At 45.9% G+C, this 25,455-nt stretch overlaps 1 protein-coding gene across 1 annotated transcript in view; it reads right to left on the bottom strand.

Moving 5' to 3' along the window:
* The window catches only part of DNAJC17 (DnaJ heat shock protein family (Hsp40) member C17), an 82,824-nt gene that overhangs the window by 50,551 nt on the left and 6,818 nt on the right, over positions 1-25,455 (bottom strand). The window contains exons 5-6 of the mRNA XM_068130587.2: positions 20,404-20,491; positions 17,077-17,153 (exon numbers count right to left, since the gene is read on the bottom strand). Of these exons, the coding sequence (XP_067986688.1) occupies positions 17,077-17,153; positions 20,404-20,491 (165 nt within the window). The remainder of the gene's footprint in view (positions 1-17,076; positions 17,154-20,403; positions 20,492-25,455) is intronic.

The raw sequence follows: 25,455 nt of genomic DNA, 5'->3' as shown, positions 1-25,455 counted from the left end.
AATGGTCTTCAAACTACACACTGACGGTGGGGGAGCATTATTTACAATGACTCTGCTTTTATTTACAAAACTAACCCAGGACCTGTAATTGTTCTTTCTGGGGGGGAGACAGTCTGCTCTGCATCGACGCACCATGAAAGCACCTATAACGCACCAACACACCCTCAAGCACCAATCGGTGCAGTCACCACAGTTCATCAGTGTTCAATGCATGTTCAATAATAAAAATAAATCAACAACCCCTAACCCTGCAGGTGATCTCTTGCTCTTCGGCTCCCTCTGCTGGCTATTATTATTTGTTCTTCCAGATGTTGTCTTTTTCTTTTGCTTTTCTTACTGGCGGCCTATTTGTATTAAAACTTGCACCCAATGTGTCCTGTTTATTTTATTTTATTTATGGCCCACAGGGCCGACTAGTGTGGTTCACCTGTGGGGCATCGGTGCCCTGTGGCCAAGGTCCACCAGCAAGATTTCGGGCCCTCATGGCCGGTTCCAGCAGAGGGGCCATGCCCCAACCCATGGGGTCCATAAGTGGTGCTCGGCCACAGACATGTGGTCCATAATGTGGTGCATCGATGCAGACAGCTGGTTCTGGGAATTCCGGGCGCACAATGGAGGACTCACGCACGCCCCCCTCGGCGCCCAATGGCGCACAGGTCATGTGGGAGACAAAAGAGACAAATGAGCGAGGGGTATGGTCACAAGGGTACACATCAATAAGGCAATGCAAGGCGAAATGCGTACGGAGGGCGAAGTGAGAAAACTCGTCCCTACCGTACGTCACCCCCCTGTCACCTACACTACCCTTGCCCTTACCCCATATGTACAAAAATCTACACATTTACAAATTCGTCGCTAATGTCTCGTCTCCCCATATTTCCCTTATACCAAATTCGTCTTCACAATCCCTCTATCCAAAATTTGCCATCACCCAAATTCGTCATCAATCCTCATAAGGAGGAAGAGATGGAACAACAAAGCACAATGTCACACCCACGTCATGATGCGTCTCACAATCCAAACATTTGCATCATAAAAAATAATCAAAACATGGCATGGTGTGGAGTACCTGTCACCTCAGGTGAGTGGATGCAGATGGCGCGAGGAGACTCTTCTTCCTAACTATCCTCTAAATGACTTTAACACACTTTACACTACCCGGGGTCTTTCCCTGCCAATCCATTGGCCAACTTACACTATGGGTTCTAAAAACCAATTCCCATTGACCAAACTGTGGTGCTTCTCAATTTGGGGTCTCACTCCCCCGATTCATCTCCCGGTGCCCTTGCACAATTTCTGGGCTGTGACGTGTAGCTCTCCTAGCAGGTCTACCCACCTGCACACCTCCACCACTGCAGTTGCCACCCGAGCTTACCTGCTCCTTACCTAACCTATCTAACTGGGGAAGGCCCCTCCTGGCTCTGTCACCCCTTGGTGCCCTCTGGCACTGGGCTACCCGGGTCCGTCCTCCGGATCCTTGGGCCCCATCCACAACAACTACTCCCGGCTCCCAGAGCCCACCTGCGGCCTCACCTGGCCGACATCCTCACAGTGGTGGAGTGCCCAAACCAACTACACACACTAACAGGCTACACGCCCAGCCATTTCCACAACACTAATGCACCCATCCAATCACCATTCTTCCACCCGCACCACAGATGCCAATATCCAACCACAATTTACCTATACCCTCTACCTAACACTTACACTACCCGCCCCGGGTATCCGTGATGGGGGTCCACTCTTCCCCCATTCACACCTTCGCACCATCCACTCCACCTCACAGTTTCCACCATACCCACTCCACGACCATCCATTCCAATACTCCTTATATTCCATACCATTTATTCCACACAACCACATACACCTGTTGTTGCACACCTGTGCACTCACACCTGGTCCAACCTGCACCCTCCTTCTCTGCCTGGACCATTTGGTCAACACAACTCCCATCACCTTCACTCACTCATACACTGCTCCATCCACCTGTTCAGTTGCACACCTGTGCAATCACACCTGTTCACTCTCACCTGTTCAATCCTCAAACACACGGCATCATCTGAACTACCTGCTGCCCTGCTAACTTAGTGCTCCCCGTCTTCCCTTTAAACTAAGCACATACCACGTCATTATCATCCACACTAATCTACCTGCGTCCCCACTACAGGTATCAGTCACTAACTAATCTTAACGTTACCTAATGTCTTCTTCGCTAGATCCCTACACACGATATCCTAACCCACCCGGGCTAGTTTTCACTGCCATAAACCCCATAAACCTAGTGCTCCTTTGCCCCCCGTTGTGAGGGATGGTGGATTGGCCATCCCATCACATGGGGCATCTCTTACTATAAATTTTGCTTACCAAATTCCAACAAATCAAAAATTTGCCAATCATCTGCCAATCATCAAATTTTTCCTTTTTCTAATTTTGGGTCCAAAACACTAACCTCATCACCCGTCTACTTATTAGATCCTCTCGGTGCGCCAATTCCCTTCTAAAGCTCGGCTTCGTACAGCCGAGCAATGAATGCGGGTTGTTTTGTGCCAGCGGCTGGATACGTCCCGCATTCGGTGCAGGGAAGGAGGCTTACCCGGGCCGAGATCCCACGCACCATCTCGGCACCAAGCCGTCCAATGGCCCGATCTCGACCTGCCGGAACGTCTCAACAAAAAGTGGTCGCCATGACGACCCTTCCTATTGGGCTGCCCGTTCCGCCTAGCGGAGCACGGACGCGGCCGTTCCAAGCGCGGCCCAGCGTGGATCGCGTACGGCGGTCCTTTCGAACCCGCCGTGGCTCGGATCCCCGCTGGTTCTCGCGGCACGCGAAGCCCGGCACGCACCGAGGGCCCGATTCGGCTATAAGTCGCTCTAACCGCTAACCCGGTTACCGTCGATGCCTCACCTGCATGCTTACACGCATACGCTACCCCTTTCTTGCTCATACATCCAGCCGTTTCCCTGCTCTTGGTCATTGCACCTTCTCTTACACACCCAGGTACACTCATTCCACTCACAGACTTGGTCACACACCTGACCACCGAACACTTTGGCACACATTCGTTGTTCGCACACCTCACCAACACACCTCTTCGCGCTCCCTTCTCGGTCACCTCCTCTGTGACAATCACAGGTGTGCCTCACTCGCACACCCAACCACGTGCCTCACTACTAATTCCAGCGTGCATTCCCATACACGCTCTACCATTCCAGGTGTGCTTCCTTCCATTCCAGGTGTACATCCTCGCTCACCTGTCACAACCAACTCACGCTCCGTGTCACTCTCACTACTTTCACCTCCACTCTCGGTCACACACTCACCCTTACTCTTGACAGCGCACTCTCTCCCCATGCACCCGTCCGTTACACACCTTTCTCGCACATCCTCTTGCGCACACTCTTTCGTTACTTCCTCCGTAACACTCACCACAGGCGTGCATGCTTCCGTTACATCCTCTGTAACACTCCTCACTACGCGCTTCCATGTGCCCCCTCGCACACGCGCTACGACTGACTCACTCTCGACAGCACACTCACTCCTCGGCGCGCACTTTTTCCTCACACACCCCATGGTCGGACATTCTCGCACACCTCTTTTTTCGCACACCAGACCTGTCGCACACTTCACCAACGGCCTCTCACGAATACCCAGGTCCACATCAACCCCCAAGCCGACTGAAGCTCCCCTCACATCATATACATTTCCGAATATATCGCCACTCACCTTGACACCTCGTCTCCGCACCTCCTCTGCCACCTGCAAACTCTTTATTTGGTTAGTGAGCACCTCATCACGATTCGAGCACAGACCTTGTACCAATTCCATCACCTCCTCCTTTATTTCCTTTTTAGTTTCCCTTCGTCTCTTCTTAATTTCACTCACCCCTTCTTCCACCTCCTCTAATTTTTCCTTTACCTCCATCTCCCTGTGCGCCCCCTCTATCTCTTCCTCTAACGCCACTTTAACCGTTTCTATGTGCGTCCTCACCTCTCTGTCCTTTGTCTCCATTACTTCTGTCACCTCCTCCAACTTCTTCGTCAACCCCTCATGTACCATCTGACATTCCTTTTGTGTCGCTATTAATTCGTTCTTAATGTCTTTTTGTGTCGCTTTTAACCCCCCGATTATTGCCGTGTTCTTTTCCACTTGGTCCACTAGTTCCTTTTGTCCCACTGTCAGCTGTTCTACTCCCTTCGTCAGACCCTCTATGCCCCCCTGTAACCTAGCCGTATTATTCCTCACCTCTTTCTCGATACGCTTTTCGCCTCGCTTTACCTCCTCGCGTACCCCCGAGACCTCCTCACTTACACCTCGTCGTATCTCCTCCTTCATCTCCTCCATCTGGTTCCCCATCTGTTCGATTTCCCGGGCGGATTGCTCCCCTATTTCCCGCAATTTGTCTTCCATCCTATTTTCTAACCCCATTAACCCATTTTTCACCCCCTCTAACTGATTCTCCTGGGCAGCCATTCTATTTTCCACCCCCGTTAACCCATTCTTTACCTCTTTTATCCCGTTGTCTAACCCCTCAAATTTAGCTTCTAGCCGTTCCCCCATTTCTCCCATTTTGCCCCCCATTTCCCCCATTTTGCCCCCCATTTCACCCCTCATTGCTCCCATTTGCTCACTCTGAGCCTCTATACTGTTTTTCAAACCTCCAATTTGGTCTCCCATTTGTCCCATAAGGACCCTCATTTGCAGGAAAAAAAGGTTCGAATCCACCAGCGGCGCTGCTACGGTCGCGGGCGCCGTGGCCATGTGCGAGGCGCCATTTTGCGCGCCCGTAACCTCGTGCGCGAGAGCGCCATTTTGCGCGTCTGATACCCCCTCAACCACATCCTCCATATACATTTCCCCGAGGTCCTGGGTCGATTCCACCCCGTCTATCTCTAGCTCTCCCACCGGCATCCGATCGCCTTGACCAGCCATGGCGCGATTTCAAAATTCGGGTTTTTGCTTTACAACACAAATTTCCAGCAGCTTGTAATTTCGAGCGCGTTAAGCGCGCTTCGGGCCTCGTATCCCACTCCTCGACACCAATTGTTACGGACGCGGTTAAAGATGTTATTTACCGAGCGGTTGGTATTACCGCGACCGAACAGTTATTCCCCGACTAATACCCGATTTGCCCCAAACTTTGGCCGGATCGCGCCACCGCTATTCAATCGGGAAAACTCTAAAGCGACCGAATGCAAAGAGGAAAACGAAGGCAAAGAAAGGTTTGGAAATACTACTAAATTTATTTACTATTCACACACATAAGCAAAAAGACAGCAGTCACGTTTATTTACAAGCACATGAGACGCAGGTGACACAGTGAAAATACTAGCTTATACAGACTTATTGTTACTACCCAGGGACAAGACAAAAGACAGACTACGAGCACACTTACACGGGGAATGATGATAGGGATGGCAGGTGGGTGGCTGGTGTATGGCTGGCGGGATAGGGAGGTCCAACTAGTTCTGCAGCTGATCGACTCGTGGGCAGCCGCCGCTCCTTCGCGGCCCTGCTCCAAACTGCCGTCCAGGCCTCACGCTGCTGTGGCTGCAGTTTCGGTGGCTCCAGCTGCAGCAAATGCAGTTTCAGTGGCTCGAGCTGCAGCAAGTGCAGTTTCGGTGGCTCGAGCTGCAGTTCAACCCTGGACTTCTTCTTGTCTCTCTGTCGTCAAAGCTCATCTCCCTTGTCTCCCTTGGGAACGCCCTGCCTGCGGGTTATATAGGCCCCACCCCTCAACCTTCGCGAACCTCCTCGATCTTTCTTTCCACACCCTCTCCAAGTCCAACCCCTTGTTCGTGGTTGGTTGAGTGGGGCTGACTCACTCCTCCCCTCTATGACGAGGTGGGGACCCGCCTTTCTTCCCCAACCCTGCCTCGTGGTCAATGGCGGCAATTGTTGGAGCGGAGGTAGTTTCCAATCGACGAAAGGGGGAATGGAGGTTTTTGGGAATGGGAATGAAGGGAATCTATCTCTTTCACTGGTGCAATGGAGTATTTCAATTAATGGGAGACACAGCCTTACCCTAAAACACATCATAAGATATAAGCTATCAAACAGGGGTATTCTATGATTAGCTGTGGTGTGGATGCTTTATGGACTCATTATGGGACGCCCTTTGACCTTTACACAGCTCCGGAGGCAGGAGGCGCAGAATAATAATAACAATAATAATAATACACACAACAAAAAAAATACAGTCCTCATATCCGCAACAATACTTTCACATTCAAACCATCAAACCAAACCCCGAGGGATTCTTACAATTTATAGATTTAGCGTTGCAATTAAACATAAACGTTCATCAAAAACTCATTTCATAAAACTACATAATGTATTGTACTTGTATTAATACATTGTGTGTAGAATAATCCGTTATAAACGTGTTTTTAATCTAAATAAACATCGTCCCTCCATTCACGGGGCCTCGAGCGAGTCCCTCGATATTAATGTGCAAAAGACCATAGCAACCACATTCCGTAACTCGTCTCCAAGGACGGACACGTGACCGCAGCGGGGCGGGGCGAGGCGGAGTGATACAGCGGAAGGATTCAACGGTTTAAATAAAGCCGCGATGCGGGTTTTTCATTGGGACCTTTATCCTGATTTCGTTACCTCCGCCACCAAAGGTCGATGGAGATTATGTTTTCACTCCTGTCTGTTTGTCTGTTTGTTTGTGAACACAATATCTCAAAAAGTTGTGGACGGATTCGGACGAAATTTTGTGGAGATGCAGCGTGTGTGACAACGACGAAATGATTAGATGTTGGTGAAGATCCGGATTCGGAATTTGGATTCGTTTGCAGTGCATTGTTTGTTGACAAGGGGAAAATCCTGGAACAGTGAGTTTACTTTATCTATCATCGTTTGTGTCAGTTCAGCTGCACTTGCGAAAAATGATGCTTGTGCAGAAGCAGAGTAATGAAAGCAAGGCTCAATAAATGCCTCTATTATGGAAAATATCTGCAAGAAGTTGGAATTTTAACCGGGATTTTTTTACCGAGAAATTGCGTCAGTCAATTTATCTCGGGACCGTCCCGAGACCATCTCGAAAGCCGAAACCGCCGGGATTTCGTCCCGGTCTCGGATCGGTTGACAGCCCTAGCCAACCCTATGTGGTCCGACTGCGTGACATTCATGCCACTCAAAACAAGTGGTCCGAAGATGCAAGGTGATGCTGCAGCAAAGTGCTACACAGCAGAAGTGTAAGGCCACAAAACCTGTGGTCCATAAGTGTAATGTGTGCAGCAAAGTGTTTGTGGCAGAAAGGTGCTGCACAGGTGCAGCAAAGTTACAACAAAAGGATATGGCAGCAAAGTGCCACACAGTTCAGCTGCACCGATGTAGCAAAGTGCAGCAGGGATGCTGCACAGGTCGATGGTGCTGCACAGTTCCACCTCCAAAATGGTCCTGGGGTGGGGGGAGAGACAAAGCACGACCAGCAAAGCGGAAAGGGCACAAAGGTACACAGCAATACAAGGTAATGCAGCATGAGGGGCGCGGAAGAGCGAGCAGAGCAAGCTCGTCACCTAACCGTTCGTACCCCCCAAAGTCGCTTACACTACCCTAGCCCTTTCTTGTATTTACAAATTCAAATTCGTCTCTACGTCTTGTCTCCCATATCCCCCTCTATTCCAAATTCGTCTCCCAATCCCTCCCAGGAAGGAAGGGATGGAACAAACACAATGTCCCGTTACATCATGATGCGTCTCACAACTCAAATCTTTCACTTGGTCCTGGTGTGGAGCTTCGTCCTCCTCGGTGCATGGCTGTGGATGGCGCGAAGGGAATTCCTCATTTCCTAACTACACTAATGACATTAACTCATTTAAACTACCCGGGGTCGTACCCTGCCAATCGGCCATATTTAAGCTATGTGGTTCCAAAAACCGAATTTCCATTGCCCACTCTGCGGTGCCCCTGAATTTGGGTCTCACTCCCAAATTTTTCATACTGTGCCCTTGCACAATTTCAGGGGCTGGGTCGTGTGGCTCTACTAGCAGGTCCAACTACCTGCGCACCTCCGCCACTGAAGTCGCCACCCGAGCTTACCTGCTCCTGCGACTACTTAAACTGGGGAAGGCCCCTCCTGGCTCTTTACCCCTCTGATGCCCACCTTGGCATTGGGCAACCCGGGTCCTTCCCTTGGATCCTCGGGCCCCACTGAACAACTCACAACTATTCTAACTGGCTCCCAGAGCCTACCTGCGGCCTCACCTGGCCGACAAACTACCAGTGGCGGAGTGCCCCAATAACCATATGCACCAATTAAACCACACGCCCAGCCATTCCATATACTCATGCACCCTCCAATGTACTACTTTCCCACTACCTGCACCACAGGTGTCAATATCCATACAAATTTTGCCTAAGCCCTCTACCTGGCTTTACACTACCCACCCGGGCTTTCGCGAATGGGTTCCACTCTTCCCCCATTCAATCCTTTGCACCATGCATTCCACACTTTTTTTTCCACACCAACTATTCTCACACATCATTTATTTTGCACACCTTTTGTTTCTCACACACTAAATATCTGGCACACCTCTTGTGCTCACACCCCTTTTTCCATATTCTTCAACACAACTCCATTTATCTCCATACACAATCCTCATACACTACTACACAATTCCTCAAACACACAGCATCATCTATCCAACTGCTTTTCCCCTAATACTCTCGTGCTTCCCCGTCATCCCATTAAACTATGCACTCCCTCATCATTATCATCCATATAATCTCTCTACGTCCCCACTACAGTACAAATGTCACTACTTAAATCTTTTGTCTTCTAAAGTCATCTAATTCCCTAACAATTATCCGAGCCCTCCCTCGGCTAGCTTCGGTGCCCCATGGAGGTAGCCATCGCTGGCCCCCCATGTGCCTATCACTGCCATCCCCCTAATCTAATGCTCATGGGCCCGGTCTCGTGTGAGGAATGGTAAAACTGCCATTCCTCCACGCAGGGTACACTATTTCCATTCGTCCACTGCACTTGAGCCTCTTTGTGTGGAAATACATTGTCATGGCTCGACCTCGAAAGGCCGAGCGATCCATTCGGGTGGTTGGTCTACTGTAGGTTGGGTCCGTCCGGCATTTTTGATCCAGGGGAGGAGGCATGGATGGGCCGAGGTTCAGGGCCCCATCCCTGCGCAGGGCCTCGCGGTCCCACGCACGATGGCCCAACCACCCACGGTCGGAGCACCACACCCGCAAAGGTGCGCGGCTCCGAACTCTCCTACCTCCCCTTGATTCCTCGCCGTTTGCCTTTACCGCCACGGCGCGGCACCAACCATACAGGGCGGGGTCCGGCACGAATCGTGCACGTCGGTCCTTGTGACACGGCCTTGGCATCGATCCCCGCCAGTGCCCGCCGCACACAACTCACCGAGGGCTCACGTCGGCTATCCGTCACGCTAAACGCTTCTCCGGTTGGTGTCGATACTTGAGCTGTGTTCTTCTCACCACACCTCGCGACCCACTCCGCACTCGCACACCGCGGCGCCCCCATACACTCCATACATTCTGTTACAGCACACTCTCCTTCCACATCCTCTGGTGTGCACTCTCCCTCGCACACCGTACTTGCACCAGCACACCTAGGCGCACTCACACCCCTCACACAAACCGTTACACACTTTTTGGTTACACAATCTGTAACACCCATGGGTGTGCACTCTCCTGGTACACACCCAATCATCGTACACTCTTTTTCCCCACTCTTGGGTGTGCACTCCTTCGCACACTCTGTAACACACTCTCCTGTTACACACTCTTCCCGCACACAGTCCGGTGTGCATTCTCCCTCACACTCTGTAACACACTTTTCTCGCACACACTCGCGCTCCGGTGCACACTTTTCTCTCACACGCGCACCAGTCGCCCACGAACACAGCACAATGGACCTTCCACGACTGCCCGGGTTTCGTCCATGTCACAAGCGCGCCAAAACCCTTTTCGCGCCAAACACACTCGCGCCATTATATCTCACCATTGGGACTTTCTTCTCCGCCAGCAGCACCTGCAAACTTTTCATTTGGTTAGCAAGCCCGACATCACGATGCGAATACAAACTTTGAGTGCATTCCATCACTTTCTCCGCGATTCATTTCCTGATTCTACTGTCTCTTCGGCCCCAATTTCAAGTATAATCATTTCTTTTCTTTCTTTGACGACCACCAGCGCGCATAATATTTTTCTGTCCAATTCGGCGACCGTCGGTTTTTCTACACCCCGCGTCGCGATTTCTATACCCTCAGTCAACTTAGCTGTGCTCTGCTCTAGCTCACTCCCCACGCGTTCCTCACACCGCGTTACCTTATTGCGTACCAATGCGACCTCCTCGCTCAACCCGCGCCTTATGTCCTTCCCCGCTTCTTTTATTTCTTTCTTCGACGCCACCCTCATTTTTTCCAATTGATTCTTTTGGATGTCCATTTTGTTTTCCAACCCCTTTTTCCACTCAAACAATTCCCGGGTGGATTTGTCCCACATTTCTTTCATGTGGCCACTCATTTTATTTATGTTATCATTCACTTTCTCGAAGCTTGCCGCGAGTTGATTCATAAAACGACCCCAATCCCCTGGCACCGCGGGCTCGGCTCTCGCCGCCACGTGCGAGGTGCCGACATTTTCTACCCCTGCTGCCGGCCCCTTTTCTGCTTCCACTACCAACTGTCTCTGCATTTCGTCCGGGATCATCAATTCTACCTTATCTACCCCCACCGGCATTCGACCGTCTTGGCTAGCCATGGTACGAATACAAAATTTTGGATTTAATAACTAAATTTTGGTCGCTCGTAATTTCGAGTGCGTGAAGCGCACTCCAGGTCCAATCCCATTCCCCGACACCAATTGATACGGCCAATATGTACAATTGGTGTCCAAAATTTTTTCCAGGGTTCCGAATCCCCACTCCTGACTACCAAATTTTACAGTTCTCCGCCGCCCTTCTTACCCTTACCAAGGGGGGATTAATCCCCTTGTTCTTTCTGGGCTTGGCGGAACCTAGAGACTTGAAATGCCTCTTCCGGACAAACGCAAGGTAGGGTTTCGGGACCAAGCCTCGCTCGTACCTAAATCTCTGCACCGCCACGGAAGCGGGGAAGCAAGCCTCGCACGAGCCACGTGTGATTTGGGTACGCCGAGCGGATTGCGCACCACGTGGTCCATGCAGTCACCGTTAATATTGGACCCCGATTAGAGCGGTTCTATTCGTACCACGCTTAGTCAATGAGGAAATCACAGGAACGATCGAATGGAAAGGAAGAACACAGGTTTAATTATTATTCCCACACGTATGTACAATGATCGGTATGCAGACACAGAGCAGCACTTAATCAGTCTTATTCTTAACTCCCAGACTCGGGCCCGTCACACTCACACAGGGTATTGCAGGCGGGTTGATGTTCCGGCCAAACGCGCCGACGTGGTCGTCCAGGAACGGCCCCGTCCGGCTCTCCACGGTCCCAGCAAGTCCCGCGAAGAAGGCAAGCAGTCGGTGGAAGGATCCTCGCAGCGCGTCTCCCGAACAAAAGGCAGCCGATGCAGTAGGAAGGAAAACGCACGCGTCTCTTAGCGCGGCTGGTGGTTACACAGCGCGTTATCACTCACGTAACTCAATGCACTGTATGACGTACGTGGCTCGGCTTCAAGCTCAACCGAGCGTCGCTTTATATTAGCGCATATCCTGGTTCATGCGCGTCTTTCTCCACTCAATGCCAACCTAGTCCTCGTACCTCTCTTCAATCCAGCTGCTCGCGAGTTCTCTCGGGTCCTCTTCGGCTCACCGCGCTCCTTCAACTTCTCACCTCTTCTGTAACTCACCGCACTGCTGGAATTCAACTCTCAACTGCTGGTGCTCAGACCTCTTGCTGCTCAGTCCTCTGCTCATCAGTCCTCTTTGGGGCTTTGCGCAACGGCTTATATTGATACGCCCCAAACCTTCTCGAACCCTCTCGAACCTTCCAACTATGCCCTGTGATGCAGTGCTGCCGCCACACCCTCTGAGCCCTGATTGGCGGCTCGCATTTACCGTCAGCTCCTCTGCCGCCCTCATTCGGCCCCACCCCGACCCTCCTAGGCCTGCCTCGTGTTAATTCGCCCAAAATGAACCAAAGTCAGCACAAAGAGGCATGAGGCTAGGGAGGCGGGATAGTCAGTAGAAGTAGGACCTATTCTCCTTACTCTACTCAACGCAGAACTAACATCGGAAAAGGACTAAGCTCACAAATACTAAGAGATAACTACACTATCGCGAGGCTACATGTTGCTTGAGTGACTAACTATGAGGGGGAAATTTAACCTTTATTATACTGACCGTTACCAAAACTCAAAACAGTAACAATATATATATAACGTGTACTACTGGCTACCACTAGATGGTTGGTGTTTGTGGCCTGCATCAACACATTCTGGGCAAACACAAACACAGACAAACAAATGGACCGAAATGCAATACTCTCCTCTGGCGACGGAAATAATAATAATAATAATAACTAGCCGAAACCCGTGGAACATCCACGGAAGGGAGGATGTGGTGTATGGATAGAGTGTACCATTATGGATGGCATAGGGATTTTGCTTGTCCGAGTAAGAGTTAGGAAGAAAGATGAGAATGAAGAGTGCGTATATGAACAACGATCGCCGACACCGGCACAAATGCATGCTCTGGATTGTCCAGTCGGTGGACGGCTTGCTTTCGCCTTCGCCTGTCCAATCAGCGGACGGCTTGCTCCGCCTTCGCCCAGCAGACGCCAATACGATGGCGTCGTATCGGCAGTTAATCGGATGCTTTTGGGCCCCAACGTCGGCTAATTCAGATTTTTCGAGTATGGCTGTACGTGATAAACAAAGAGCGCGGTTCATAGATCGTAAATCCATTAGTGCCGTGGGCATCGGGTCACTGGGTGCGGCGTAAAAGGGATAACAAAGTCGAGTCCTTACGCTATTATTATATAGATAACAATAATAACTATAACTGACACTTTACAACTGATGACTGGTTTACTCCGCCTTCCCGCTTTCATACAACCCCGCTTTTGATACAACCCTGCTTTTTTTTGATACAACCCCACTTGGATACAACCCCACTTTCATTGGACATGCTTTGATACAAACCCCCTGGATACAACCCCAATACACACACACACACACACACACACACACACACACACACACACACACACACACACACACACACACACACACACACATCCCCCCTGCCCCCCAACACACATACCCCACCCCCCACACACACCACACACACACTTTATAACAACCCCGCTTTCACATTATTATTATTTTCCTCCATCAATTTATCCCTCGATGATGCTCAATAAATTTCATCCTGATCGGATGAAGTTTTGTACTTGTCGAATTATGACGTCATAATGGAGGCACCTATGACATCATCATTTTTTTTTCTTCTCCACTAATTTATCCCTTGATGATGCTCAATGCATTTCATCCTGATCGGATGAAGTTTTGTACGTGTCGAATTATGACGTCATAATGGAGGCACATAATGACATCGTCATTCACATGGGTTATTCTCCATGGAGAGTTCTTTGCAATGCGACATGTCAATCTTTTCCATGCAGCGCTTTTTGAGAAAAAGAGATGCAAAGTTTTTCGTTTTTTTCAAGATGGGGGCCGTACCAGGGTGACCTGTGATGTCATAATTATCCTTAAAAGATTAAACATGCTGAGGCGCACCAATGGTGAAAATTTCCTGTCAATCGGAACAATTATTGCAGAGAAAATGATTTTTAAGGGAAATAATTATGAAAAATGGCAGTGGCACAATGTCATATGGCCTGCTAAGAAAAATGTTGCGTTTGTTCTTCTTTCAACAATAACGACTTCTAGCTTCGAGACCGTAAAACCAATCATGATGAAATTTTAAACACTTATTCCGCTTGATGAGCGCTACATTGCATTAAAATTTAAAGTCGATCAATGCAGCGGTTCAAGAGATAGAAGTATTTTATGATTTTCCTTCAATTATTTATTGCAGCCAAACCATGTGACTTATCGAAACTTCTCCTATGACTTTCTTCTATGACCTATGACGTCATATTTAGCAATCAAAAATTATGCGTGCCTAGCCGATCACTTGATGAAAATTTCCTGTCAATCGGACCAACGGTTGCTGAGAGCATTGATTTTAAAGTTTTTGGAGGTGAAAAATAAGGGTGGAAGAATAAGAATAAATAATAATAAGAAAAACCCGAGGAAAAACAAAAGGTATTCATTCCTATACAATACAATGTAATTACAATATTAATGTAAATGTAATGTTATTATGTAAATGTAATTACAATACAATGTAATACCGTATTTTCCGGTGTATCAACCGCGGTTTTTTACCGACGGGAAAACCCTAAAAAAAGGGGGTGCGGTTGATACACAGTAACAGAAAAATTTGTGCATTGAAAAACTGTCATATCAACGGGACGCAATCTTTATATTACTTTGGGGTTGCGGGGATACAATGATGAATGATCGTCAATTACGTTACTAAGGTAGGTTCAACGCCGATTACTGCTGCCAGTCAAAATACAAGAAAGTTTGAAGTTTGTAATATTTGATTTTTCTATGCGTGTTTGTGAAAATGTGTACTTTCACTAGTCCTCTTTGAATGACAGGTCACATAGTGAATAGAGTGTGCTAAATAAAGACAGGATTAAGTCACAAAACAAAAGCGTCAACATGGTAAACAGGATGTTTTGCATGGGACATTATGACGTACCTATTGTCTAACCAACGCCGCGGTAAGGCCACATAAAAATAAAAAGTTGTTGAGCGTCCTTTTTTCTCAAAAGTTCGGGTAGGGAGGGAGGTTTTTTTTTTTTTTTTTTTTTTTTTTTCCTACTTTCCATTGAGTTTTGTTGACATGGAAAAATATGAAATAAAGACTCCTTTCTCCTCAAAATGATTTTATTTCTTCATTCATCGGGTTCCATCCTGTGATCCGTGGCCGTGTCTGCAGCCAACACATATTTGAGAAATGAGCCAAGAGTCTTTGTCACATCAGAAACTTTGCAAGCTGGTGAACTTTCGTCATGTCAGTTTTACTGGGGCCGGCGAATACTTTGACAAAAGTACCGCGTGTATCGTCAGGCAATGGCTCCCTATCCCCATCATACTTGCCGTCTGAGAACTCTGCATAGAAGTCCGAGATTGTAACATCCAACTCGATATTGCACGCAAACCAGTCCTTCACCGTCTTGGAAGAGCCCTCACGGGCTATTGATGCGATCACAATAGGCATTTCAAGCCGATTCTAGCACGAATCAATACAGATTTCAGCGGGAAAAATCTCACACAATAGCCGCCATGAATGGCCAACGTAAAATGGGTGAAGTTGCCCGAGGCATCATCGAGCGGGCCTTCCTCAAGTGCTGCATATCTAATGCCCTTGATGGCACTCAAGATGACATCATCTGGGAGGATGAAGTGGCAGTGACCGACGATGGAGAAGAGGATAACGACGACGATGATCTCGCCTACCCAGACTCGGATGATGATCTTCGTAATGACTTCCCTGAAGAAACAGATGACGAGGACTTCTTCGGATTTTAGAGCCTAAACCCAACGGCCCTTTTCCGACGATGGAGAAGAGGATAACGACGACGAGGATCTCGCCTACCCTGACTCGGATTGGACTGAAGAAACGGATGACGAGGACTTCTTCGGATTTTAGAGACTAAACCCAACGGCCCTTTTCAAGGCCCCACATTGGCAAGAAAGAATAATTATAGTTTTTAAAATTCTCTTTCAACTCATTTCATGTATTTTCACTCTTTTTCTGTCTTCAGTTTCTCTTTCCTTTCATCATATTTCGCTTTCCATTTTATTTATTTATTCTCTTCTCTTTATTAAATTTTCCTGATTTTTTTTTTTTCCCTCGAAAATCGGATTTTTTTTTTTTTTTTGAAGTCGAAAATCGGGGGTGCGGTTGATACACGGGTGCGGTTGATACACCGGAAAATATGGTATACAATGTAATTGTATAAGAAACCTAATAATCTTTAATATAATGGAGCAAACGTGGATGTCACCGAAACTCTAACATTGAAATACGGCAGAAGTACTGCCACCTTTGGTGGTAGCTGGTATTACAAATCATCTTCATTTATGTTATGATATGGCGTTCGATATGTTATGATCAATAAAATTCCCTTTAAAATGATAAAAAGTATAAAGTGTATTTCCAAGACTGTGCTGCAGCACATTGCCCACCAAGGATGGGCCAATAAAGATACTCCTACCCATAGGGCGAGTTAGGTGCCCGCTAGTAAAAATAATAATAATTCTCTCCTGTAAAGATAACACCAGCATTTTTTTTTTTTTTCCCAAAATTGAAGGTTGTACTTTTCAATTCACTTCAGAATTCAAACTGCTCGTATTTGTTCTGTCGTTCTCCTGGGACTCAAAAATTGGTATACATTTCTTGAAAATATAGTTGTGTTTTAAGTAATAAAAATGTTTGTAGAACTATTTTACTCGTACATTACGTACAGTGAAGTCACGTGGGTAACACAATGTACAAGGATGAAGAGGTCGGTGCTATTAATACTGTTTCTGTGATAAATAACCTTTCAACCTTTCTTAATGACCTGCAAAGGTATGTGGGATAGTCGTGGAAACATGGCTGCACTGGTATTACCTTCGGTGTAATTGAAGAGACTTTTCAGATGGGAATTGAATTTTAAAATAATAATAAAATAAAACCGCAGAAGAATTCTAATAACTTTCAAAACATAATTTATTTTTGTTATTTTTAAAATTATTTCATTTTATACCACTGTACAAACACAACAACAGGCATTTTAAGGCCATTTTCCCTGCTAGAGTGGGGGTTAGCCATTTTATACCACTGTACAACATATAAAATTCCTACTGACACATCTCTTCGTCCAGGTGAAAAAAAAAATTCACAGAGCTAGGGAGAAAGGCCTTAACGAACCACAGAGAAAGAAACATAGATTCTCAACAAAAAACACCTGTAAACCAGCTATATTTACTCCTTTTGCATTTGCCGAATTACGAAAACTAAGAGAAAAAAAACTCACTTCTTCCTTCAGGCGACGCGTGGCGGTTGCTGCCTGTTCCATCTCAGTTTCAGCAGCATGCTCACGAGCTTCAAGATCTGGAAAGCAAATGGCACATAAACATGAATGTAGCGTAACGGCCTGAAAACTTGAATTGTCACATTTAAGTCTGTGTTCTTACGTTCTTACGAAGGATACGAATGAGGTGCATACACTTAGCACATAATGAAATGTCCAACAATTTATTTGTTGGAAGAGAGACGTTTTATGGATAAGCGGCAGACCGGTTACAACTCTGCGCAGCTACACTACATGACCAAAAGTATGTGGACACCCGAACATCACACATCTCATTCCAAAATCATGGGCATTAATATGGAGTTTGTCCCCCGCTTTGCTGCTATAACAGCCTCCACTCTTCTGGGAAGGCTTTCCACGAGAGGTTGGAACATTGCTGCAGGGATTTACTTCCATTCAGCCACAAGAGCATTAGTGAGGTCGGGCACTGATGTTGGGCGATTAGGCCTGGCTCGCAGTCGGCATTCCAATTCATCCCAAAGGTGTTCAATGGGGTTGAGGTCAGGCTCTGTGCAGGCCAGTCAAGTTCTTCCACACCAATCTCGACAAACCATTTCTGTATGGACCTCGCTTTGTGCACGGGGGCGTGGTCATGCTGAATCAGGAAACAGCCTTCCTCAAACTGTTGCCACAAAGTTGGAAGCACACGCACACAATCGAATACAATGTCATCGTATGCTGTAGCGTTAAGATTTCCCTTCACTGGAACTAAGGGGCCTAGCCCGAACCATGAAAAACAGCCCCAGACCATTATTCCTTCTCCACCAAACTTTACAGTTGGCACTTTGCATTCGGGCAGGTAACGTTCTCCTGGCATCCGCCAAACCCAGATTCATCCGTCGGACTGGCAAATGGTGAAGCGTGATTCATCACTACAGAGAACGCGTTTCTACTACTCCAGAGTCCAATGGCGGCGAGCTTTACACCACTCCAGCCAATGCTTGGCATTGCTCATGGTGATCTTAGGCTTGTGTGCGGCTTCTCGGCCATAGAAGCCCATTTCATGAAGCTCCCGACTAATGGTTGTTGTGCTGACGTTGCTTCCAGAGGCAGTTTGGAATTCGGTAGTGAGTGTTGCAACCGAGGACAGACGATTTTTACGCGCTGTGCGCTTCAGCACTCGGCGGTCCCATTCTGTGAGCTTGTGTGGCCTACCACTTCACGGCTGACCTGGTGTTGCTCCTAGACGTTTCCACTTCACAATAACAGCACTTGCAGTTGACCGGGGCAGCTCTAGCAGGACAGAAATTTGACGAACTGACTTGTTGGAGAGGTGGCATCCTATGACGGTGCCACGTTGAAAGTCACTGAGCTCTTCAGTACGGCCCATTCTACTGCCAATGTTTGTCTATGGAGATTGCATGGCTGTGTGCTTGATTATATATACCTGTCAGCAATGGGTGTGGCTGAAATAACCGAATCCACTAATTAGAAGGGGTGTCCGCATACTTTTGGTCATGTAGTGTATGTCATAGAAGTGCCTCGTTGCAGCACAAACTACTCTTGGCTAGAGAATGTTAGCTACTTGTTGCAGCACAAACTACTTCTGGTTAGAGAATACTAGGTGCACTGTGATTGGCTCCTGGAATGATTATGATCTAAGCTTATTAAAAGCAGATATTGAAAACTTGATTATATATTTATGTGATCGGAACTCATTGCCTAAATAATTATGTCAAAATCTCGAGTGAAATCGGAATAAAATTAGGAAAAAGCCATTTTTGAAATTAAATAAGGAAATAATACGCTCCCCAGACGTGATGGAAAAAAGCTCTAAAGTTCTTCTTTTTTTTTTTACTCTTTTAAAGTTGATTATTGTATGTCTGATTTTATTTTACACCGTCCATGGACATCGGTCTCAGTTTTTTGTTTTTTAAATTCGGATTCTACTTTTATTATACATTTTTAACGTATCCAAGTAAATCCAAGTGAGTAAGTATGGTAATTGATATGGTCAAATTTTTTGTTTTATATGTTGAACGTCGTTTTGTTAAATACATATAATTATTGGAACATGGATACAGTGAGATTATTCTATATAATTTTGTCGAGTACGTCAGCGTTGGGTCATCAGTTTTTTTTCAGTGTTCAAGATGGCAGCTTCCACGCGATTCGACGGATGATTTGTTTGATGCACCGAGGTCGATAAAACAGTAACTGATGCATATCCTGTTGTTATATTACATAGCAATCAGAGCTAAAGACACAAAGAAGTGTTGAATGGTGGCTCAAAGTAATGTTTAATGCATAAATTGTTTTATCAGAGGAGCGGTTGTCTTCTTCTTCAAGTACGTGAATTATTGGGAAAGTTATTACTCCATTCTGTAAATCTGTATACTACGACATGGTTTTTGTATTTATTGCAGTCAATCACTGGATGCTTTGAATACAGCTGAATGATTTGGAAATACTGGAATCACTGAATATTGGAGTACAAAGCAGATTATCGACAGTGCATCGAGTTTGTCTTTGCTACATAAAGCAATACATACCGACACAACATGAAATCACAGTTTGTTTATTAACACGGCGTTAAAGGACGACCTGCGCTGAGAGGATGACCTCCGAGGTACACACACTTCAGAGCTGTCTAGCCTGGGTTTGAATCCCAACCCAGCTATAAACTATCATCCCAGTGTTTCACAGTCTAGGTGAATCATCAATGTGTGCTGTCCCTCCGATGGACGTTAAACTGGGCGTCCCTTCTTCTGACATAAGTTGATGGCCATTAAAGATCCCCACAGTATCCTTATTGAAGAGTAGGTGAGCTATTGCCGGTATCCTGAACAAATTACATATTCTTGCCAGAACTACTGCTGGGAAAGCAAGAGCAAACCACCCAGTATATAACCATTGCTAAAGAAGCTGCTTTGGTGGCACCGACGCCCAGTACCAAGCATGGTACATTCGATATCAAATAAAAAAACAACTAAATAGCGAAGGCCAAAAAAAAAGGAACCTGAAAAGGAAATTAAAGCCACTTAAAAACGATAGGCACGGACATGTAGAGATGAGGGAAATGGGGGGCGGTGGGGTTGGTTAAGGAGAGTCATGTGAGGGGAGGGAGAGGGGAGTGGGGAAGAGACAGGGAAGTGGGGGAGAGAGAAGTGGGAGAGGGGGAGAGAGAGAGAGGAGGGGGTTACTTTTGCTAGCTCTTCCCGTCACTTGGGACCGGTACTCTTCCTAGTACAAGGATAAAGGGGGAGTTTAAAGGCAAAATTGCATTTAGCTATCGAGAACATCATCATAAGTACGCGTCCCGATTCTCACCGAGTCGTGACTTTTTCCGCCGGTCATCGAGCTTGAGCGTACGTTCTGCAGTGAGTTTCTTTGCCCTCCGCACCATATCATATGCAGCCTGCTCAGTCGGAAATACAATCAATCACTCAAAAAAAAAATGATGCCTGAACATGGTTTGCATTGCCACAATCTCAGTCTCAGTCTCTCTAAGCATCAAACAGAAACGCCTTCAATATTAAAGTTGCCTTCGAAGAACATCAGCGTTATCAGCAATTTGATGAGTAATCAATTGGTCTTTCAAATATATCAAAAGCCACATAACTAGTGGAGTTTGTGCTAGGATGAAGGTGAATGTCAAATCGATTTATTTACACACTCGATAGATCCAGACTGGGGACCGGAACCCTATGAGAACGTTTTAACCTTAGCCTCTATTTCTGACAGAATCTAAATTCATTGAACCCTGATTAATTAATCAATTTAAATTGTGAGAGCGATGCTGAAGCATCATTAAGTGCATGTCCCACAACTGAAGGCTTTTAGAGATGGCAGCAATGGTGTCTTCGATCGCAAAATGTGCCATCACACAATAGGTCACATCACATGACTGCCACACTCAAGCAAGTCTATTATTAGATCACTCATCTCTATTCTTGAAGAGATGAACTTACAAAATGGGTCATGATGTGTGGACGTCTGTCCATCAGTCTGGTTATCTGTCTATCGGTTAACTTTTTGCTACTCCTCCCTTATCACCTGGCTGATTGTTCTGAACCTTGACACATGAATACAATTGATTTTGGATCATGGGAGCCAGGGGTGGAGGGAAGGGGGAGGGGGAATGGTGGGAGGTGGGAGGGTTAATCCCTGAAACTACGGATCCCTACTCTTACCTTATTTACCAACCAATACAGCCCTCTTACTCAATGGTCCGCAAGATCGCTCAGGTTTGCAGGATTTTGCATCAGGATGGGGTGGAGGGAGTGGGGAGGAAGGACTCCCAGGGGATCAGGGGGTTCCCTGAAATCATCAGAGGTTTTAACTATAAGAGATGATGTCAGCCCACTCGGGGCTATTATTAGGGTACCATTTGCCTTACAGGCTGTGGTTCCCTATTGTTTCCGTTCAGATTATTTTTGTACACCGCTCCTTTTCTTTTCCATCTCCAGGCGCTGCAAGATGTCATCGCCAGGCACCGAAGAACGCCTGGCGATGACGCACGCTGAAAGAGAGTAGTCAGTTTTCACTCCGTTTGTTTCTTGTACACTACTCCTTTCCTATGCAATCTCCAGGCGCTACATAACGTCATTGCCGGGCAAAGAAAGGGGCCTGGCAATGACGCACGCTGAAAGGTAGCACTCAGTTTTCACTCTAGTTGTTTGTTTGTTGTACACCGCTCCTTTCCTATGCCATCTCCAGGCTCTGCATAACATCATTGATGGGCACCGAAGGGGGCTCGGCAGTGACGCGCGCTGAAAGAGAGTACTCAGTTTTCACTGAGTTTTCTTATTTGTGTATTTGTCCGGGCAATATTTCAGCCATCCTTTGAGCTAAGAAGCTGAAAATTTAGCACAATAGTAAGCAAGCGCTTTGGCAAAAACGATATTTTTTGTTTTTTGATTAATCAATTAATTGATGAGTTACTTCATTATTATCTATCAATTTATAATAATAATAATAATAATAATAATAATAATAATAAAGGAGTCTTATATAGCCCCATCAAGCAGAGTAAACTACCCTCATGGCGCTTTACATTATCATGCGAACGCACACACACAAACATACACACACACAGACACACCTTCACTCTTGCCCTATTCCTCTCCCTCCCCATTCAAAACCCACAGATGTGTACTCCCTCTCCTCCTCCCCTCCCTCACCCGCACATGTACACAGACATACTCTCGATCTCTGTCCCACCTCAAACCAAAGGGAAAACAGGACTTAGACTTTGAAAGACTTGTGAAACAGATAGGTTTTGAGGGAGGTTTTAAAGGCAGGAAGAGAGTCAACATGTCGAACAGAGGAAGGCAAGTCATTCCAGAGCAGAGGTGCAGCAAAGGAAAAGGATTTCTCGCCAATTTTTTTTTTTCTTGGTGCCGAGTAAAAACCAAAGTACTGCAAATCTCACGGGCAGACACGCCGCCATAAGCCAGGAAACGAAACAGGGATCCATCACAATCATTCACACAAAGCACAACACGACAGCACACGCTAAATCCAACAGAATCAATCAAATACACAGGACGACCGACTCAGCTCAGCCTGCTAGGCGAATGACCCGGAAGTAAATCACATTCACATTTCACAATTCACAATCACATTCAATTTAGTACTTATTTATTTTCTTTCTCATCTGGGTAATATCCCAGGCACCTTTTGAGCTAGGAAGCAGATATTTGGACACGACAATGACCAAGTGATTTGGCTGTAAAGGCTATTTTTGATTAATCAATTAATTATTTAATTATTCCATTAACTACTCAATTAATTAATTTTTAATAAGTTACAGATGCGGACAAAACGGTGATGGTTTATGTATTATATTAGCCAATTGATTGATTATTTAATTATTTTACGATTTTTTTTTTCTTTTTCCATTATTGATCATTTATTTATTTTCTTTCTCATCTGGGCAATATCTCAGGCACCTTTTGAGCTAGGAAACTGATATTTGGACACGACAGTGACCAAGTGATGTGACTATAAAGGATATTTTTGATTTATTGATTAATCAATTAATCGATTAATTATTTATTGATTAATCAATGTTTTTGTTTTTTACCGATTAATGACATATTCAATTAATTTTCAAAAAGTTACAGCTTCGGATGAAGCACTGGTGGATTAGGTATGCTATTAGCCAATTGATTAAGAAAATATTTCACGATTGTTTATTGATTTTAATTATGCAATTAATCAATCAATTATTGTACAACTTTTTCCCTCCCAATACCGTCTCCGAAGGCACCCTGGATGTTATTTATTTATTTGGCATGGGGGCCGTGTACTTTGAATGTATCTGTGATTGTTACCCTCGCCAGAGAGAGTATTGTATTTGAGTCCATTTGTTTGCTACTTGGCGAAAAGATTCCGGCAAGTATGTTGATCGGTTGGTTTGTCTGTTTGTCTGTCTGTCTGTCTGTGTTTGTTTGTCTGTCTGTATGTCTGTTTGTTCGCAGTACTACGTCTACATCGTTGCACAAAGAATCGCCAAGATGAAATCAAGATCCGATCAAGATGAAATTTCTTGAGCATCATCAAGGAATAAATTAGTTTAGAAAACAAATAATGATGACATCATCGGTCACGTGGTTCAGCCGCCATATTTGTCCAAAATGGCCGATAAAAAAGTACATTCCGGCAAGTCCTCGGTCTCTGACCGATTTTTCATCTGTCTGTTTGTTCGCAGTACGACGTCTACACCGTTGCACGTAGAATCGCCAAACTTTACACACATATTTGTCTTGCCCTGGAATAGACTGTGCCCAATTTTTAACTCTCTTGGCCCAAGGCCTCCATTATGACGTCATAATTCGATAATTCGACAAGTACAAAACTTCATTCAATCAAGATGCAATTTCTTGAGCGACATGACGGCATAAACTGGTGGAGAAAAAAAATTATGATGACGTCATCGGTCACGTGGTTCGGCCGCCATCTTGGAAAAAAAGGAAAAAAATTGCACAACTATATCTCCGAAAGCGGTGCAAAGAAAAAATTGAGACATGGCTCATTGTGAAGAACTCTCCATGGGGAATAAAAGATGTTAATGATGATGTCATCAGTGCCTCCATTGTGACGTCATAATTCGACAAGTACTAAACTTCATCCGATCAAGATGCAATTTCTTGAGTCATGTAGGCATAAATTGGTGGAGAAAACAAATAATGATGACGTCATCATTCACCTGGTTCGGCCGCCATATTTGTTTTCACACAAAAGCCTTAAAACCACTAAAAACACATCCTGGCGAGCGTCTGCAATCTCTGATTGCTCTTTCATGTTATTGTTATGTTTCGTCCCTTTTTTGGCCATTTTTTGCTTCGTTCTTTTCTTAAACTTTTTTTTTCTCAGCAACCACATGTCCGATTGAGACAAACCTTTCAGGGTAGGCAACCGGCCATAAAAGCCAGCAGGCCTTTAAGAATACCCAACACCTCAGAGAAGATAAATAAAAAACACGACGTTTTAACGGTAAAGGTGAGACACACACGCAGTCTCGTCAAGCAGTCTCCATTTTTTATTTTTTTTAATTAATGGATATCGCCCCAGACAATGCATACAGCCACTCTAGGTAAGGGGTTAAGATAAGGTTAGAAAAATATAAGGATAAAGCAAAACAAAACATAAATAAATAAAAAATAATAAAATACACCAACGCACATAAGCCCTTTTCCTCAAGTACTTTCCAAGAAATTTGACTTTTTTAAAGAGCTCTGTGAACCATTTCAAATAACAATCCTTATCCCGGACACACGATATACTTTTTTTCGCCCTGAACACCGCAAGCTCCTGGTATTTCAGTGCATGCGCACAGAGCATTCTGGGGAGGATTACGTCATTTCGAAAGTCGCGTATTAAGTCACGATTTAACAAATTACTTCACATTTCAACAGCCATTTTGCATCTTATTGAAGAGCTTATGCACATCAAAGACATTCGGAAAATGCTTCTTCACAGCGAACTTTTGCTATGTCCATTCACGACATTTTGTTTTCACTTTAGATCAGTTATTCTTTTTATATGAATGATACAACAAGTTCTGGTGTGCAATAGAGAAGCTGATGGAAAACGTGAAAGATGAGGAAGTTGTTGTGGTAGGAGGAGACCTAAATGGACATGTGGGAAAGAGTATAGACGGTTTTCAGGGAGTTCATGGGGGTTACGGATATGGTGTGAGGAATGGAGAAGGTGAAAGGATTTTGGAGTTTGCTGATGGAGCTGATTTGTTGATTTGTAATACTCTGTTCCAGAAAGAGGACGATAAGCTTGATCACGTCAAATACACGTCAGGTGGGTCGACGACAACCGTTGACTACCTGATGGTGCGTAGGCGAGATGGGGGGCACCTCTGGG

The sequence above is a fragment of the Myxine glutinosa genome, chromosome 11, assembly GCF_964187855.1.
Source record: "Myxine glutinosa chromosome 11, kmMyxGlut1.1, whole genome shotgun sequence".
Taxonomy (NCBI): Eukaryota; Metazoa; Chordata; class Myxini; order Myxiniformes; family Myxinidae; genus Myxine; species Myxine glutinosa.
Note: the sequence above shows the minus strand (reverse complement) of the source record. Positions and strands in the feature narration are given on the sequence as shown.